Below are 20760 nucleotides of genomic sequence, written 5' to 3' on the forward strand. Positions count from 1 at the left end.
TGTGGGGCACTATTTCCTAAAGGATTTATAAACCTATTAAACACTGTATGCATGTTAACAATCATTGCAATATACAGTCATCACCAAATCCCCTTCCCATACCAAAACATGGATACCTGACACTTGCACAGAAGCACAGTAATGAAGGGGCAGACACAGGGCCTGGGTTACTTATAAGTTCTGCTAAGTAATGGGTAAGTAAAGCAGTAAAAGTTACTGTTAATGCAATTAGTTACAGCTGCAGTTAAACATAAACACTTAAAGCATAAGAATGTTTATAGTCCTTTTCAGTAAGAGTGTGATCACCTCCCACCGGCAGTAAACGTAGAGTCTGTCCCTACCTTGCCCTAAACAGGAAAATCTCTTTAGCACCTCAGCCTGTGTCCTGAAAGCTGTAAATCACCGGGTGCTGGCAGGCATTTGCTTTCAGGAAGCATTGGGAAACAGGGAAGAAGCATGAATGCTTGATGGATATGCCGTCACCAACGGCCTGCTGGGACATGTAGTTATGCACATATTAGCTGCTCAACAAGCCTACAACTCCCAGAACCCCCTGAAGAACCATAAGCCGAGTACATAGGGGTCAGGGTAGAATAGCTGCTGCTGACTCAGAGTGTAGCTCACTCATTACTGGAAAGTGAGTTTGGTGGAGGGCTTTGCCGGGCCCCATCTCTGTCCAGGCCTGGGACTGCAGTCCCGGCAGTCCCCCCTCTGATGGTGGCCTTGAACCTGGGGATTATACCCAATATAGATTAATTCAGTTTGAAAGATTAGTGGAATGGCTGCTTATATATCCCTCCGTTGCCTGTTCATGACAAAATAACTTGACCATTTACATTGTATTCAATTCTGTCCTATACACAGTGCAGGACAACATGGATGGATACAAAACTGCCTGTTTTTAAACAGAATATGGGCCTGATTCAATGGTGCATGCAGTCACTGCTGTTGTGTGCAGCTAACGGTCCCTTCTGCATCAGGGCCTATGTGAGAAAAGACATTAAAAGTATGCCAATAGTAGTCACAACATTACCAAGCAATAAGAGAATGGTACAATGGTTTCATTATTAATGAATATTAACAATGTATGAGACTATTTACCATCTTCTTTTGCCATAATTTACCAATTCTCCAGATATATCTGGGTACTTCTGCACATGCACTGTGGAACTAGAAGTACGGACAAAGATATCTAGTTCCATTTTCATTGGAATAAAATAAAAATAAATATTTAGAGAAAAAATAATTATTAAATTAGGGCCATTCAGATGTGAAAAAAGGCTTGATTTAAATAAGTAAAGCATTTCTTCTTCTCTTCTGTGATCTGAGAAAGCGATAGTGATACTAGGATTGCAGAAGTACATGTACAATGTATGAGGAAACTACTGCTGGAGATAGCCAGTACAGATGATTACTGCCATTACCCAGTAGTAACTATTGCTGTCTGGGGGCAGGGCTTTTTTCCCTTTTGTCAGAATAACACAAAATAATAAGCAGGAGATTTAGTGGGTGGAGCTAGAACAACTTGTAGCCATTCAGAAAATTAGACTGTTAATAGAAGCTCATGTGAGTCCTGTGTGTCCACATGTAGCAAAGTTTGAAGTGGTATGCTGTATTTAAGCATTTACAGCTGTAAAGAGCAGTGATACCAGGCTCCTGTCAAACCAATGTGTGTAGATCTCTTCCTTTAAAAAGGTGCATTTGACAGCATAAAGTGCCTACAACCACAACCACCTACCCTTTGGAAATTACAAAGGATGTGATCTCTCGATCTATAATTGTTCATGAACACCATTCCTGCTCTCTGTCATTACTCAGCATAAGGCATGCATAACTGAACCACAAAAGCTACATTGGTATTAAATGTAACTCTCAAAGACCATAAATTCTGCTGAAAACCTATTTTTGGAAATGATTGTGTTTCAGTTAAGGAAGCAATCATAAATTTTGTATGTAAATAATAGACAAGTTTAAACATTGTACATGTGACAGTCCATATACAGTATGTAGTCCAGGCACTGAGATGCACATTTAGCCAGATACCAAGGATCAATCCTAAACAGGATGCAGAGAGTCCTTCGGCGGTCCTAAAAGAAGTTCACATTTTGCAACACTAAGCTGACAGAAAGATACTGGCGGAGAGCAGTAAGCCTTCACTTACCACTTTGCAAGATGGTGGTCAGCTGTGCTATCTCTACAGCAAACCCCTTGAAAGATAGGGCAAAAAGAAAGCGGAAACCCCCATATGGCGCAAGCTGCACCGTAACAGCCACTTATACAGTATGTAATGTTGTACAAGTAAAATGCCTTAAGTTAATGCTAAAGTCATGTATAAGGCTCCTAACCTGCAATCAATGTAAACACTCCATCATCCTCTCAAACCAATACAAAAATGTTTCTTAGCCCAAACTTAAAACTAAATGAGAGTAAAACTATCCCTTCACAATAAACAGTTCCCCAATGGGTCTTATATTCACCCTACACTGTGTTTCCTAAGTGTATATACAGACATAGGGGCCGATTCAGAGCCGGACGCTAAGCCGCATTCGCTCGCTATGGGTGATTGTCACCCATCTGTGCATGCGTATGCATCAGATAGTGCCGTTTGTGGGTGGTAACAGGGGAAGGTGCTTGTGAATGGGGGAGTGGTGGTGCAAACGCAGGCGCATCTGGGCGTCAAAACGGCGTTTAATGGGCATCCATAATTAGCATGGAAGCGTCATTGTACACGTCACCTGGTTGTATTTCAGCCTGCAGTGATCGCAGTGCTTGCGGCAGGGGTAGGTTCTACCTCAAGCGCCTAGAGCAGCTCCGATGGCTCTCGATGTTACTGATTAATCATACACTTCCTGGAGATGACGTGTGCTAAGAAAGAAAGGTGGACGCCATTACACTGGCGTGCGCAAACTCTGCTGTCGCTCTCGAAGACATAGAGGGCATCCTTAAGCCAGACAGTGCGATTGTGGAATTTGCATACCCGTCCCCTTTTGGATGCGAGCGATCGCAGCTTAGCTTCCGGGTCTGAATCGGCCCCTTAAGTCAATGAAACTGTTCCGACAGTATGTTTTATTCGATAACTAATACAATAACAACTACCACTTATATTTCTGTAGGTCTACAACTGTCCATTCCTGCTGATCAACAGGATTGCTTCTGATTGATATTTAGCCTATTAGTGTGGTTGGAAAATATCTGCATACAAAAAGAACCTTTAGACTAGTCCCTACTATTTTACACATAAAACAGGTTTTCACCAAACAGGCAATAAATATATCACTCAATGTCCTCAAACGGGAGACGATGATCAGCATTCTGCATTGAAGCAAGAAACATTAGTTGTTAACCCAGTGTTCCTAGATTTTGGTTGCTGAGTGGATCTTTTCCATACCCAAATAAGAAATATATTTGTTAAATGGCTGAGCTCTGAAAATTATGCATATCAGGTTTAACCCTGAGAGAAGAAAATTGTTTTCTTCAAAGCAAATAAGCAAATGAGGAGAGACATCTTTTCATAAGTGCCAGGAACAAAGGGAAAGGAAACTGTGATTTTCCTGTGATCAAAAGAAATAGGTTTCCATGAAACTTATAGAGAATAATACCAGTACAGTCACAGACAACATTGACCTCATTATACTTTATGCACAAAACATTTATCCAATTGCATCTAGGTTAATACACTAGAACATAAGATGTTGCCATGGTAACAGCTGCTTTAGATGGATGGCAAACAATTGAAGTGTTAATGGCATTTTCATTTAGTCAACTCAAAACCCAAATATTAGTCCGGCCTCTCTTTCATAAACTATCAACAGTAGTTACATTTCCAAATGTAAAATGTATAAAGAACATGTTATACAATATCTATCACTTAAGGGGCACAACCACTAGCAGACATATAAACCACTGCACGATTACGACATTGTAATCGTACAGTTGTTTCAGTCTGGTGCTGTGCCTACACTGAATGATCAGTCGTTCAGTGCAGGCACGTCAATCATCCCCTAACATGCTCAATCTGACGTTATCGTCATCAGGTTCACCAGCATGTTCGGGCGATGACTGATGTCGGAAACGACCAGTGGGAGCGCGCTTCGCTGGTCGTTTCCGACAGTTACATCCCCGATGTGTGCCCGATTACTGAACAATTGCACGATTACGATGTCGTAATCGTGCAATCGTTCTATGTAATCGGGTAGTGGATACCCGGCATTACACCCTAACATTGTTAAGGAGAGAATTAAGAAACTGTAAGCATGACTTGATGGATACCATACAGTATATAGGGCCTGATTCAGAGTTGTATGCGCTATTGTCACTGCAGCTGTGTTCCCGTATGCAGCTGCTCTGCGAAAACATGCAAATGTCGCAGCCTCTGTCGATTGCATCGGACGGTCACGGGCATCATCGCAGACCTAAGCAACTGCGTACAAATACGCAGTTCGGTCCCAGATTACCGGACTCCTGAACAGCCTTTTGGTTGTGCAAAATGGCTGCGGGAACTGAGATGCTAGAGCCAAATTACTTGCGTACGGTATCGCAGACGCAGGATGTGACATCCCCCCGAAACTGCCAAGACACGTCCGCATTTTAGCTGACACTCCCTGTTGCAGCACCCAAATGTTTACTGACTGTCAATCAACGACTTGCAGCATGCAACTCCAGTAATGTCCCTTGATACTTGCGCAGTGTGACTAAGACACATGTGCAATGGAAATGATGCATGTGCAATGGCAAAACAAATCGTTCCATTTATGAAAACATCGGCTTATTCATTGGTCAATGGAGGGCAGCTGAAAACCACTGCATCAGAAATTTGAAGCTGCAATAACAGAAGCATACTGCATATACATCAGTTACTCTCCACAGATGACAACTGATAGACAGTGCTGTATCCTTTATGTATCCTAACTGAAATGTGTTACCATCATGCTACAAATGAGCCTTGTGGCAGGAAGTCAGATAAAAACTTGACAAGTGGTTACTGAATAGATATCAAAGAGGAAGCAGATAAAATCAAACTGGACACATACTGCTACCCGAAGAAAACTGAAATGATGGCAAAGAAACCCAAAACACAAAAAAACAAGTCATCAGTAATAAGCAAGTTACTTTCAGTAGTTGCTTGTTAAAATAGAACATGCTAAGCATCTACCCCAAAAAGTCTCGAGACAATTCGCTGCCCAGACACACTGACAGAAAGACAAAAAGTTCAGCTTCTCCTCTTATTAAATATAAGTATCTTGTTCTATATAACTATTTCAATATGTCCCCTTTTTACACATTTCAGGTTAGTCCTGTCCATTTTTTAACCCTTGATCCATATCCTGAATTACATACTGCACATGTACAAAGCCTCTACTAGAAAGAGATACAGATGTGTCCTTACACATCTCTGCTGCAGTCGTGCCATACAGCACCTCTCAGTGTGCCAAGTCCCGTGAGACTCTGCTACCATCGGACATATTTTTTTGCCAAAAACGAGACGAGGACAAACCAGGAGACTGTGCTGATTAATTGGATATGTGACACTTGTATATCTGTGTTCTGCTGGCCATATACCAACACGACCAGCATAAGATCAGATTCATCACACGATTTCCCTACGATTCCCCGGAGCTCCCTGGCAGTCCCAGCAGCATGTTTGTTGTTTTTCTTTACCACAGGATCTGTCATAAGATCGATCCTGTGTCTCACAGACTCATAAGGGAAACGGTCATTGAAATGACTTGAATTGCTGCACGATGGATCGCATGAACAAAATAAATGGCACGATCTGCACAGGATACGATGGACAATATGTGCTGCACATCTGATCATAAGATCCGATAATAGGAGCTGCAGGAGCGCGTATCAGATCTTATCTTACTAAAATAATACACGATTTTCACAAGATCCATCTTATGACTCATCGAAAATTGGGCAATCGGCCCGAAATCGTGCAGGATTATGGCCAGCTTTTGACTTAGTTTCTCAATCAACACTTTTTTCCACACCAGGTTCTGTTTACAGCCTCAGTTGCACACGTCAAAAGTATCACATATCAAATTAACCACCAGAGCCTCCAGGTGTGTCCTAGTGACAGAGCATTGCAACTTAGACGCATATTCACCAAAAAAAAAAAAAAGACGGCCGGCGCTAGCGGCTCACTCATGCCAGGCATATTGCGCAGCATGGCGAATTAAGGCTAGATGTAGGAGGACACATCTGTAGCAAGGGGCCTGGCCAATGCCATTGCTTGGATAAAATCAGATAGCTAGACAGGACAGCTTGCAAAGGTAGTGGTGTTCTCTTCTGATATTTATTTAAACTGCACTTTATTGATTTTTAAATAAATATGAGCATTCACATATTTAGAGTTGAGCATTACTTTGTTGATTACAGTTTGTGTCTACATGGTATATTTAAATGGAAATTCAATACAAAACTTACAATCCTTAAAATAAAACCTCCAAGCCACCTCTTTTGCGATTGGTCAATAAGAACCAACTAGTAAAAATAGGAATGAAAAGGAAAAATAAAGGGACACACCGGAGTAGGAAGGGTAAGGACTTAGGAGGGGGAGGTGCAGAGACCTGTGCCTGAACCTTCCCAGAAAAGAATCTAGCATTACTAACCTACCGTAGAATAATCTGCATCAAGTGTTGCCTAAAAGACACACACACTCAATTCAGGTACAGTAATAAGTGACCCGCTACCCTTACTCTTTAATCCATTTGTTTCTTTGTATCTGAATTCCCTAGTCACCGATATTTACTGTATCAAGCATAATACCAAAAGGTTCCAGCTGCGGCTACAGTATGTACCAGCTCTTATATAGCAACTTACTCAAAGAGAAAAGAAAACTTTCTGCCAAATCCAGCACTTGACATCCCATAACAGAAAAAACCTGCATATCCCTCTGGCGGAAAAGGTGGACATGAAGTAACCTATGCTGAAACAAACTAAGATACATTTTCTGATGGAGTTAACTTTGCAATCGTAAAAAAAAAAACTAGTAAATAACACTTAAATTGCAATGTAACTGGCTAGTGTATTCATTCACATGAATAATAAATATTTTCTGCATGACACCCACTTTAAGGTCTGATAGCTAATACATCATGTATGGCCATTACCTCTACAGCAATAACAATTCTGCAAAAAAGTAGTTGTAAGCATAAAAGAAGCTAACTTATGACTACAAAAAATAAAATGTACAGTTGGAATGTTGAATAGGAACTATCAATGTTGAAAAAACAGGATTTTGGGTCACCATTTCAAATTTAAGTCACATACTGTATATGTGGGTACATTTAATCAACAATTTGATTAGGTATTCCATGGTATAGGAGGGGGTGAGACTGCTGCTAAGTCAAATGATTATTTCTGTTTGGGGGAGGAGTCTGATCATTTGGGGTATTCAACGCACCTTAAAAGACCCTTAAAACACACCAGTGCATAATGTTTTAGGTCGTTTTCTCTTTCAGTATGACACCTGAGCTTCCCCCTCAAATATTTACCCTCAAATGTGCTGCTCTGATATTCACAATTAAAGTACAAAGCAGGTCAAGTCTCTTACTTCCGATGGCTATTACAGAAAGTGAAGCCATGTCGGCTGATAATTAATAAAATGGGAGCCCCCTGACAGAATGGAGTCTGTTGTCTACTGATTCAACACATAGACCTTATAACTTATATAATTAATACAATACAAATAATTTATTTATATAGTGCTTTCCTCCTAGTAGGACTAAAGGTACTTTACATAGAATAAAAACACAATATAAAACATTAAAGATTTTTAGATTACAGAAAAGAGCTTAACACTGGGTATTTTAAAAGTAGAGGTGCAATGAAATGTTTGTTTAAATAGGTAATCTGTTTTTGAAGATTTCTGGAGTAGAAATTTCAAGCTAAAAGCATATGGAGTATATGGAGATGCCAAATACTGTTAGTATTACTTCATCTGGAAGTGGGAGTATAAGGAATCCGAAGCTACATCACATACCTAGGACCCTGGTTAGGAGAACTTTATTAGCATACAGCACCAGCATATTCTGTTGCGCTTTATAATTAGTTGAATGATAATAGGCTAATCTTGATGCAGATTCATCATTACAAGCAAGCAGTGAAGGCAATGGAGAACAGGTGTTATGTGGCAGGAATGGGACAGGTTAGTTAAACTGGATCCTGGATTTTGTACCAGCCGGAAACGCTACAATTTGTTTCTGGGAGAATATCTGCAGAAATTAAAAAGGTCATGAATAAACAGCTTCTAAAAAGTGACCAAGAATTGTGAATAAATGCTTTAGTAAAAAGAAAAATAATCTCTAAACATATTTTGTCCCACTGTATTATTTATAGTGGATGAGCACCCAAAGTATCAGAGTGCTCGGACACATTAAGTGGTCATCCATGATGCATTATATTGTGGGTTAATATATGTTTCGAGATTCCATATGAGCAATAGTTTGGAGTTCTATGCCATGTATCCAACTGCTTGGTTACTCAGTCTAGGAAACTCTCGGTTTGATACTTCAATTGCCCCATAGCTCAATTAATAGGGAGTCTTTTGTTTTTATCTATTTGTTTAAGATTTGTGGTGGGCTACAACAGACAGAGAGGATAGAGGGAAGATTAGTTCATCACTTTGGGTGGTTTTTAGACAACATTAAGTAACAGAGTTGATATATTTTCTTAAATATACTTCTATAGTCCCAGGTGTATAGGATGCTGCCCTCATCTGCTAAGGTAAGCAGTGGGGATACCAAATTAAGGGAGGTGCCATCTCTGTCAGAAGTAGGCAGGTGTTGCCTAAAGTGCCCAGGGCTAGTGCCAGCCCTGTTTATAGAGACGTATGTATGGATATAGCTTGAGGTGATATCTGTAGAAAAACATACCCCAGATGAGAAAAAAAAAAGTAATAAACCAAAAAATGGACATACCTAATTAAATATCTGCCTAGGACTATTATGGAAATACATAGCAAGTTGTTCCTGTGTATTATGGATAGTGGATGGTTAGTGACCAGTTGACATACTACTTACCTGTAAAAATAAGAACATCCCCTAACTGTGTTGTGAGTGAAATGTTCTTGGCTTTTCTCATTACCAAAGTCTTCCAGAGGATCTGACCACAAGATATCGCACATAGGCCCATATGCAGGGGGTTCTTTAAAGCGATCTAACTGAGAAAAACAAATGAACATAACAATTCAATTTCACAATCAAACCACTTATATTATATGCACTGGGAAACCATAATTAGAAATATATTATAACAATTTAAAATGCTCCATATTGTCATTTTGCATAAACGTTAAACTCAAAATATACATTTTTGAAAATTTCCATCTCCATTGTGTTGTCCAGGACATGGGAACCATGATCATACATAGGATATTAAACCAATCCTAGTACTTATTAGTCCTTGGTGGGGACATTGCAGTACTGGCCAATGTTTTGGGGATTAATTTCACTTGTAATTACAAATGTGGGTCAAATCAGTAGTATATTATATAATGAGAAAATGGTCAAGTTCAGCTTGAACTATAAGGATTAGAAAAGCTGATTAGTTTAGATATGCATCCGTTATTTTGAAATAGCTTTAGTTTGCTTTGAGTCTAAAACCAAACATCTTATAATTTGGAAATATAGTTTCACATCTATGTTCACAAAATAATAAGAAACATTAAAATAAGAGCAAAAAAACCCAACAAAACTAAATTCGCAAACTTTAAAAGAATATAGCACAGCAAGAATTTGCACTATCTAACCAGTTCTTAGTCTTTGAAGTGTTTGTTTCAAAGCATATAGGCTATTGGATATTTTACCATGGGAACCCTTTAATAAAATTAAACCGCATTTGACTTGTCACCTTGCTTAATACATCTATCAAATTCGCTAAATTAGCCAAGAAGCAGAATAAAACATCAATTTAGCTAAGAAACAGTAAAATTTCAGCCCAGGGCTTAGTATTATATGAGGGGGAATTAAATAATATTTCATTGCGTTGGCATTCAATTAAAAAGAAGAAAACTTTCATTAAAAAGATGCATTCACACATTCAACTTGAAATGTGTGTTATAAAATATGCAATACTAAGCTAGACTTCCAAACTTATTTTAAGCTTCTAAATTATTCATGATTTTGTAACTGAATTACCCAGCAGTGAAATAATGTTTGTTGATAAATATGCAGACTGTGTTCAGAAATGCCAGTGACAGTCTTATTACCAATTGCACATTCCATAAAAAAGTTAATGACTCAAAGTAAATATGCAATTAAGCATGGAACCCCAGAGTAAAAATAAATAAATAATGTGGGGATACAATCATTTACATTTCATTAAGGTGATATTACCCATCCCTACTGAACAGTTTTGTACGCAGGTTTCAAAAGGTATGATGGGGTCATAAATGCATGGTGGATTTTAGATCACCAACCTAATGGCTATCCCATACTTGCCTACTCTCCCTGATTGTCAATGAGACTCCCTGAAATAGTAGCAATCTCCCTGTCTCTGAAGAGCCTAACAATCTCCCTGATTGCGCCTTACCCCCATTATGTAGCTGATCTATACATAAAATACAGATATATACATTCAAATGGGATAATCAGTGCCATTGCCCTGCATTAGTTATAAGGCACAATGATCCCTATGGCTACATTCATTACCTGAAAAGTATCATTGTGTTTTCATCATTAAATAGATCTTACTAACTGCTTTGGGGCTCATTAACATTTGTATGTAAATCAAGTTTATGATACGCCTCTCATATGTAGCAGTGCACATCCACTTTACCGCCGTGCTCATAGGTGTTGCTTTAACAATCTCCCTGAAATGCTCTTTCAAAAGTAGGCAAGTATGCACTATCATAGTCTGTATGCAAACATAATAAAAACCTAATACTCTGACGACCAGTGCTACCCCCACTGTTTTCCACACATCCCCACGCCGGTTGATAGCCAGACTGTCTACTGCTTCTTCTCATGGTACCACTTTATCTCCCCTCCAAACCTTTTAGTTAAATCCCCTTTTAAGTGTGGCAATATCAAGCTAGTGAGCCATGGATTCTGTTTAGGGCTGGAGGGATCCACTCACACAAGGAACTGTGGAGTCAGTCCAAGGAGGACTGGCCAGTCAAAAGAAGTGCTGCCCAGTGTACAGAGTCCAGGTGGGACTATTGCAGTTAGGAGTCCAGTGTGCCTGAAGGCTAGTGAGCCAAGAGGACAGTGGAAGCCATGTCCAGACCTGAAGGTGACAAGGAAGACCACAAAATCTCTCACTATGTTTGTAAAGTAGTGGAAGCCAGCCAGGCCAGCGGGCCTTGAAGCTGTAAAGGCCAGTAGGCCGTGACTATACTTGTGAGAGAAGAGATTGAGACTGTTAAGTTTACAGACTAGCTACCAATTATAGTGAGGGGCCAAGTAGTGAGGCAGTGTCCCGCATGGGGGCTAGGTCATTAATTATTTTGTTCCTGAAATGCTGACCGTAAAGCTCCACTAATTTTCATTTTAACCTGCAAAAGCTGTGTGTGGATGCTTACTGTGCACTTAGACATTGCACCACTGACCCTTCTACCAAGCTTACCAAAGAATATCACATGAGCTACAATGGGAATCGCACCTCCAACATACTTTTTCCCTTAGTGGGAAACTTCATCTCTCTTCCTTTTCTTTATCAAAGTGCACAAATCACACTGAAATGCATCAAGCTCTTGAATAAACTCTATCTGACTCCTACTAAACTCCATAGGATATGGCCCATATGTTCCAAACTATGTTGGCGTCTCTGCCACATGGAGAGTACAATTATGCACATCTTTTGGGACTACCACGTGCTATGTCCCTTTTTGGTAGAGGTGTTTACCCTTATTAAGAGTGTGTTGGGTCTTACCCTCACCCTCACCCCTGAGCCCACCCTTGCCTCACTGTATTGGTATCCCCTTGCAGTCCCCGAGTCTGATCATTAATTCCTCGGCCATATTCTTATGTACGCCAGAGCCGCCACTGCTCAGCATACCTTTCATTAAGGTTATCACCAAAACTTATTACCATAAATTACTTAAAAGATGGAGACTTGAGAGGTTCCCTACTCTATGGCCCATTCCTCTGCCCTCGTTAAATGGTATCCGTGGCACCTGTATGTAACTGAGGGTGGCGGTGCTCCCCCTGGGACCTTGGACGTGAGTTGCCCCTCTCATTTGTTTGACCTTTTTCCTACTTCTGAACCTGATATTTGAACTATACCAGTCCTCCTCTTTTTGCCTATGTGTACATTTTCTTTTTGTATTCTCTTACCTTTGCTCCTGCTTTGCCTTGCATTCATATTTTTACACTGTATACTGATGTGTTATGCCATGAATGCCCCTTTTAGACTTAAGATCCAGGAAATTTCCAGGTCTATCTACTTGGCAAATTCTTAGGTCTCAGTCCGACCCTGGTTAAAAGCAGGGTTGTGGTTGTTTGCATTCACACATACCAAAAACCCGGGTTGATGTGCGTTCATGTGCAAAGACCAGGGTTTTTGCTCTGTGTGTGAAAGAGGTATCATGGTATAAAAAGGTGCCTACATTGTGAATTTCTAATACTCTTTTCAGACCAAGCTTCTGACCTGGGATATTGCCGGGGTCAACCCGGGTCCTGTCTAGGTGTGAAAAGTTCTACCCGGGTCTAATGTCCCGGGTCCTTAATCATGGTCGCTAACCGACCCTGGTAGCCTGCAGTGTGAAAGATGCAACCTGGGTTTTTTGACCTGGGTCTCACTACCAAGCTGCTAATTGGAAGATCTGGATCGATCTGGAGTCGACGTAAGAAGGGAACGTCCACTTTTGATTACTCTATACTACTTTGCAGGGCAGACACAGGTTCAGTGTGAAAGGGGCTGATCCGGAAATAACCCGGGACCAAGGTGTGAAGGGGTATAGGAGCTGTGACCTGGGTTCAAACAGTGGGCCTGATTCAGACCCGGTCGCAAGCGCTCGCAACCAGGTCGATGTCTGCCCATTGGGTATGCACACGACGGAGCCGGCTCCGTCGTGCGCATGTGTGAGACCTGGCTAGCGACGGGTGCTCCGTCGCTCCGCGTCTCGCACCAAAGGGGGCGAGCTGTCGATGGTGATTGACAGCTCGCCCTATTTGGTAGGCGTGGCCGGGGGGTGACTTCACAAACGGAGGCGTTGCGAACACCTGCCGTTTGTGGGCGGCCCCACTGACATCACCAGTGATGTCAGTGGGAAAGCTTCCGGCTCTATTAGAGCCAGAAGCTCTCTGGGGCTTGCGGCCACGAGACCCTACCACAAGGGTCTCGTCGCAAGCCCGATGATTGCGATGGTCTTGACCATCGTGACCATCAACCTGGCCACTCGCTATAGCTGTGGGTGGTTACCCACAGCAATTCGAGCGGCCAGGAGGCCGCTCGAAAAAAAAAACAAAAAAAACCCTAATTCAGAGCAAGCACTGGAAAAAGCATGGTGGGAACCCCTGCTTTGGTCTGAAAGTGGCATAAGTAATTACTCAATGTTAATGAGATTTGTGGGGTGATGGCGGTGGTGGGGGGGTTATGTCTTATTTTGACACCTACAGTGCCTTGCAAAAGTATTCACCTACTTGGCTTTTTACCTGTTACAATAGAACCTGTAATTTATTTATTTTTTTTTATCTGAATTTTATGTAATGAATCTGCACAAAATAGTCTAATTTGGTGAAGTGGAATGAGAAAAATATATGTAAAAAATAATCTTTATAAATAAAATTCTGAAAATTGGCATGTGCATATGTAATCACCCCCTTTGCTATGAAGCCAAAAGGCATGTGGGCGACTCCACAAATATATGGAGGAAGGTGCTCTGGTCAGATGAGACTAAAATTTAACTTTTCGGCCACCAAGGAAAACGCTATGTCTGGCACAAACACAACACATCCCATCACCCCGAGAACACCATCCCCACAGTGAAACATGGTGGTGGCAGCATCATGCTGCGGGGATGTTTTTCAGCAGCAGGGACTGGGAAACTAATTCGGGTCGAGGGAAAGATGGTGCTAAATACAGGGATACTCTTGAGCAAAACCTGTTTCAGTCTGCCTGTGATTTGAGACTGGGACGGAGGTTCACCTTCCATCAAGACAATGACCCAAAGCATACTACTAAAGCAACACTCGAGTGGTTTAAGGGGAAACATTTAAATGTGTTGGAATGGCCTAGTCAAAGCCCAGATCTCAAACCAAGATTGCTGTTCACAAGCAGAAACCATCCAACATGAAGGAGTTGGAGCAGTTTTGCCTTGAGGAACGGGCAAAAATCCCAGGGGCAAGATGTGGCAAGCTCATAGGGACTTATCCAAAGCGACTTGCGGCTGTAATTGCCGCAAAAGGTGGCTCGACAAAGTACTGACTTTAGGGGTGTGAATAGTTATGCACGCTGAAGTTTTCTGTTATGTTACCCTAAATGTTGTTTGATTCACAATATTAAAAAAAAACACAACTTCACTGGTGTAGGCATGTTCTGTGCATGATATGATGCACACCTTCAAATAATCAATTTTAATTCCAGGTTGTGAGGCAACAAAACATGAAAAATGCAAAGGGGGGTGAATACTTTTACAAGGCACTATTTAAATAAACATTAACACATTAGTTAACTAGTGCCAGAATCCACCCCTCTTCTGTATAGTTAGACCCCTATATAATGTGTATCTGCATGTGTACAGAAGTAATATCACTATGGTCCCCTAACTCATTTTCTAAGTGCTCTACGATGGAATGTATAACTCTGAGTGAATGTAAAATGCATCTGGATAGTAGGGTTACCTCATATAACCAACCTGTTTTGTTTCAAATTAGAAAATGTACTATAAGAAATAATGTACACAGACTGTAAAATAAAAAGGATATTTAAAAAGTCACCATATCAATCAATCTATGATCTATGATACCCTTCTAAAGGATAGAATGTTTGTAGCACGTTATTCCCTCGGTGTATATATATTCCTTACTACACTTTAGTGTCGTTAGTGGTGCAGGTGATTCACTGCAAACACGGCTTAGCTGGATCTGTGAGTAGAAATAATAATGGGACATATGCACAAGTGCTCCGCTAATTGCTGTGCCTTATATTGTAAGGATGTCCTGCCTGCACTAACTGTACATTTAGCATTTTCATTCAAGGCACATAACACAGTGCATCGTTAATCAGGTCATCAAGTGCAGTAGAATTGGCTCTTCCAAAATGTTTACTATCAACACTTAATGTTTTCTCTGCCTAACACTGCCATTAAAACACTAAAATTGATTATGAGATGTTTTGAGGTTTTCTTTAGTAGCACTTACTTTTCTAATGTCATCTAAAGTGTTGATTTCTGGAGATAAGCCACCATGTACACACAGGAACTGTTGGTTCATCAGAGCAGCCAGAGGAAGGCAGTCAAAGGCATCCATACAGGCGTCATACACTCTCTCGGAATATTTGATTTTACCTTTTAATGAAAGGAGGAAATCACACAATGAAATTCACCACGTAATGCTAATTACAGTTCTGCCATGACATTTTTTTCTTTAATAAAATGTGGCCATTGTTAAATAAAATTCATAGAAGGAGCAATTAAACATGCTATTGTAATTTTTTTTTTTTTTTACTTAATTCAAGGTAGGCAGGTTCTTATAGTGGTGTTGTTATGCTTTCCATAGTGTACATTTGCAGATGGAGCCACACTCCAGTAGGTGCAGAATGAACGGGGTAGGTCAAAAAGTGGAATATGGGAGCAGAGGGCGGATTTAGGATAATGAAGTTCTCTGCACTTATACGTTTTGCTGGACATAAATGACTTTTACCATGTACAATCATCAATTTAAAAAGTGCCTTTTAAGTAGATATCATTGTAAAAGTCTAAATAAAACATAATATATTAGAAAGCAAACTGTTAGTTGCTATAATAAAAAAAGGTTGATATATAGCATTCAAATTGTTTTGCTACAAACAGAATAGAGAACTAATCAGCATTAAGCTGCATACACACACAACGATTTTGTTACCAACGATTTTATGTCAGATTATCTGTCAGATTTTTTAAAGTGTAATGAACGATTTTTTTGAACTACAAACGATTTTTTAATATTCCCTTACTGAAAATCGTTGAGTTGACAAGTCTGACTGAACTACAAACGTGAACGCGCATGAACGATAATCATTCGTTTGACTCAGAAAGTGAACGATTTTGTTAAACGATATTGTTTAACGATAATCGTTCAAAAAATCGTTGTGTGTGTATGCAGCTTTAGGGATACATGAGACTATACTGAATAGTCCTGACAGATGTCATCAAATAAGTCATCTTAGCAAAGTAAAGATTGGTGAATAATATACACCATTATTAATATTGGCAGAACAGGCGCTTAGACATTAATGGGTATATTTACTAACAACCAATCAGATTCTAGCTATTATCTTTTAGGAGGTGGTAGTTAAATGTTAAGTAGAATATGATTGGTTGCTATAGGCAACATCTCCACTTCTAAAAACTCTCACTTTAGTAAATATAGTCCTAAGAATTTAGATGTTACATAACACAAAACATGAAGATTATAGTTGCTGAACTGATTGTGGTCAAACTCTGATATATTGGCACACATACTGTAGTAATGAAAGGTGTTTTACAACTAGCTCACAAACACTTTCATCACTCCAGTCAGAGTAGTATTCATGATTCACCTTTGTCTGACACCAGCCTACAGCTGGAATGATTGGATCATTAATGGCCGTAGCTAGAAGCTACAATGCCTGCTGTGCCTTTTCCAACAAGTGGGTACAGGCATGGGCCTAATTATATCATTCCTGTGGAAACTTCCAAAATGAAGCAATGAGATAAATACATACATTCTTGTTTGAAGGTAAAATACTCTGTTAGATGTCTACATTCATGATTCCCACGGAGTAAAAACAGAGTTTTGGGATATAGAATTTTCAAGGCCCACAAGTACAGCACACACTGAAAAAGAGAACAGCAGATTAGTAAACTCTGGGATGATATTCTGTCATAATTCACAATCATTTCCGATTCCTTCCAAACTAAGCCATAACACTATACATCTCTATCCAGTAATTCTAAAACGTCCTAGGTATTATTTAAATTACCTACTACCATGGGATATAGAGCCTGACGCAAACCTTATGTGCTCATTCGGAGCCAATCAGGCAGTTTTAAAAACTGGTACAGTAGGTATCCTACAATTTGATGAGGAGACAAAGTTTTGCAGTAGGTCAGTAAGGAAAGTTCCAGCCTGAACATGCAGAGTCTACAATACTCAGGAATATTTATGGATTACTTCATGCACATAAAGGGGCCAATATAGAAAATACTACATAGATAACACACACAGTATATGATTATACAGTATGTGGTCTGTCTAATGGGCATGTGCGTGCAGGTTTACTTTAATTAAGTTTTTACACTAACAATACAAAAACAAAAAAAACAAAAAACTACTAGTAGTGTTATGACTGGGTGACACCAAAATAGCAGAGCAGCTCTGCTATTTTGGTGTCACCCCGTATCGGATGGTGTCACAAGGTGCGGCTTGTATCCCCGCACCCCCCTAGTGACGCCAGTGTCCCTCCCTTTCATGCATCTGAAGAGTATTGCAAAATTGATTTGGGCAGCAGCTTCCACTTTGTTGTTTTGTTTTTTTTTTGGCAAAAATGCATCTAAGTTGCAATGTGTTGTGACTAGGACACACCAGCAGACTGTGCAGATTAATATGATATGCCACACTTGTATATCCGTGTTCGACTGAACCTCTGAATCTGTATACCAACTGCTACAATGTAGCAGCCACAGATTTTTCCATTCCAAGTTTGATTGTGCTTCACATACAGACTAACCTGCACAGTCTCCTTGTGCGACCTAGTGGCAACACATTGTGACTTAGACAAATTTTCGACAAAAAAAGACGCCCGACGATAGCAGAGTAGCATGGGACTGGGGGACTCACTCACACCAGGCAAGTCGTGCTGCGTGGCGTTTTGAGGCTAGATGTATGAGGACACATATGTACATACATACTGTGAATGGTAGGTCCACTTTAACATGAACGTTATGAACACACCAACTCTATTAAATGAATGGCACATGTGTGGTTCTGCATATTAACAAATCACATATTGAAAAGGATATTGTAATTACTTCAATGCTGAAGTATCCTCTGTCAACGTAGTCTCCCAAGAATAGGTAACGTGTGTTGGCAGGTGATCCTCCCACTTCAAATAACTTCATCAAATCAAAGAACTGTCCATGGATATCCCCACACACTGCAAAGAAAGATTACATGTGATTATTTTATCATATATGCACCAAAATGAGGCAAAGTTACAGTTAATGTATGTATCGTGGAAACTTTTGGATGATAAAATAAGCCATAGAGCACATTTGTTCAATATTTAAGAGCAGGTAGATTGGGCGACTACAACAACACATCATATATGTCAACAGCTGTAGATTATTTCCAGCATGGGGTGATCAGACAGGACCTGAAAACCCATCCTAGCAGTACACTACTGTATATCACCAGGACACCTAGCTAAATATATGGGGAACCCAGCAATACAATGTGTTCTCCTGCGGCCTAGTTCTGGTCTTCAGAATGCTGAGGTCTATGCATGCTACGTGAAGCCCTGTTTCGGATTCACTGCCCCTGCTCTCAGATAATAGTGGGTGCAGTAGTGGCAGAAACACCATCATTATAGGGAGACAGGTGGCTACAATGCCCATCTCACCTGCTGACCTTTGCAACAGCTGGAATTCCACCATCGCTACAACTTCTGTCATAACAATTATTCTGAGCATAGTTACGTTTTTTTTGCATGTTTAAATGTGTAACAAAGATTTAACATTAGAAATGAAAGTCAGATAAAAAAACACATTTAAAAATTGCATAAAATATACAGAAAAGGCTGAATTATACCATATACCATGTGGTCAATATTGACTAGTTTCGGGAACAAATTTTTTTAATCTGGTAATGCTCATGATGATCTGTATATCATATTATGCATTTATTTTCAGAACACTAACTTATCAAGTGAAAGATGTATATGTAGCTACATAGGATGCAACATGCTCTCTCTTAATATAGTATCTACATTTGACTGGCAGATACAGGCGATTTCACCAGTCAAACATTCGCATGAAGTCAACTGGATTGCATTTTCAACTAGGTTGGTAACTGATGTGACCCAAGAAAATAAGGACGCCATTAATCACAGTAACTTGGGCCAATGCTCATAGACAATCACAAAAATAAGTCCAGTTATCACACAAAAAATAGATATATTATTATTACTACATTTTATTTGCAGGGCACCACAAGTGTTCCGCAGCGCCGTACATAATGATATTGACTGCTGATAGAAAATTATAGTATCACATTGGCATGTAGTGACAGCTAGTCTGAACTCCGACCCCTGCCACCAGTGTCAGTGATGCACAGGAGACAGTGAAGGGATAGTAATAAAGAGAAACAGTGGTCTGGGAAATGGGGGAGGGGTGAGAAACATAGATAAATTCCAGACATCTCTATATACCCATAACCAACAGCATAACATAAAAAAAAATGCCTAATACTGTATAGGTCCCATTGTACTGCCAAAACAACTCTGACCTATTGAGACATGGACTCCACAAGACCTATGAAGGTGTCCTGTGATATCTGGCACTAAGATGTTAGCAACAGATCTTTAAGTCCTGTAAGTTGTGAGGTGGGGCCTCGATGGCTCAGACTTGTTCTTCCCGCACATCCCACAGATGCTGGATTGGATTGAGATCTGGGAAATTTGGAGGCCAAGTCAACACCTTGAACTCTTTGTCATATTCCAGAACAATTTTTCAAACCATTAATGAACTAAATTTTGCAATATGGCAGGGTGCACTATCCTGGTGAAATAGGCCATGGAATACTTTTGCCATGAAGGGTGTATGTGATCTACAACAATGTTTAGGTAGGTGGTATCAAAGTAACATCCACATGAATGCCGGAATCCAGGTTTTCCCAGCAGAACATTGCCCAGAACATTGCCTCCACCAGCTTGCCTTCTTCCTATAGTGCATCCTGGTGCCATCTCTTCCACAGGCAAACAATGCATATTACACTCAGCCGTCAACACGTGCCACCTGTAGGTGCTTTAGGTGGTGAACATGGGTCAGCATGGGAATTCTGACCGATCTGCGGCTGGCTACGCAGCAAGCTGTTATGCACTGTGTGTTCTGATACCTTTCTATCAAAACCAGCATTAACCCTTTCAGCAACTTGTGCTACAGTAGTTCTTTTTGGGATCAAACCAGAGCTGCTTTGGTGGCATGAATTGGACCTACTATGCTATGGTTGATCGGTGTATATACACACACACATATATACACTCAAGGTGTAATACTGCTGACTTTGTGGGGTGCCTGCAAAATGACCAGTGGTATGCTGCAATATGCAGAACTTGGTGCGGCATTCCCAACAAATAAAAATAATTAGTCCTTACAGCAGAATGGTAGGCAACATTTCAACTAGGGGTGTGCACCGGCCACTTTTCGTGTTTTGTGTTTTGGTTTTGGATCTGAATCTTTCTTCATGTTTTGGATCTGGATTGGTTTTGCCAAAACCACCCTTCCGTGTTTTGGGTTCTGGGTTTTGTGTTTTGGATCTGTATTTTTTTTTAAAAAAGCATAAAAACAGCTAAAATCACAGAATTTGTGTGTTTTTCTGCTCCTATGCTATTATTAACCTCAATAACCTTAATTTC

General features: G+C 40.3%; 1 protein-coding gene across 6 annotated transcripts in view; it reads right to left on the bottom strand.

Moving 5' to 3' along the window:
* The window catches only part of PPP3CA (protein phosphatase 3 catalytic subunit alpha), a 246615-nt gene that overhangs the window by 61297 nt on the left and 164558 nt on the right, over positions 1–20760 (bottom strand). For all 6 annotated transcript variants that reach the window (XM_088453222.1, XM_088453221.1, XM_088453224.1 and 3 more), the window contains exons 3-6: positions 18158–18282; positions 16852–16963; positions 15309–15454; positions 9027–9166 (exon numbers count right to left, since the gene is read on the bottom strand). In XM_088453222.1, the coding sequence (XP_088309348.1) occupies positions 9027–9166; positions 15309–15454; positions 16852–16963; positions 18158–18282 (523 nt within the window). The remainder of the gene's footprint in view (positions 1–9026; positions 9167–15308; positions 15455–16851; positions 16964–18157; positions 18283–20760) is intronic.

The sequence above is a fragment of the Taudactylus pleione genome, unplaced genomic scaffold (genome assembly GCF_031769625.1).
Source record: "Taudactylus pleione unplaced genomic scaffold, aTauple2 ptg000573l, whole genome shotgun sequence".
NCBI classification, from domain to species: domain Eukaryota; kingdom Metazoa; phylum Chordata; class Amphibia; order Anura; family Myobatrachidae; genus Taudactylus; species Taudactylus pleione.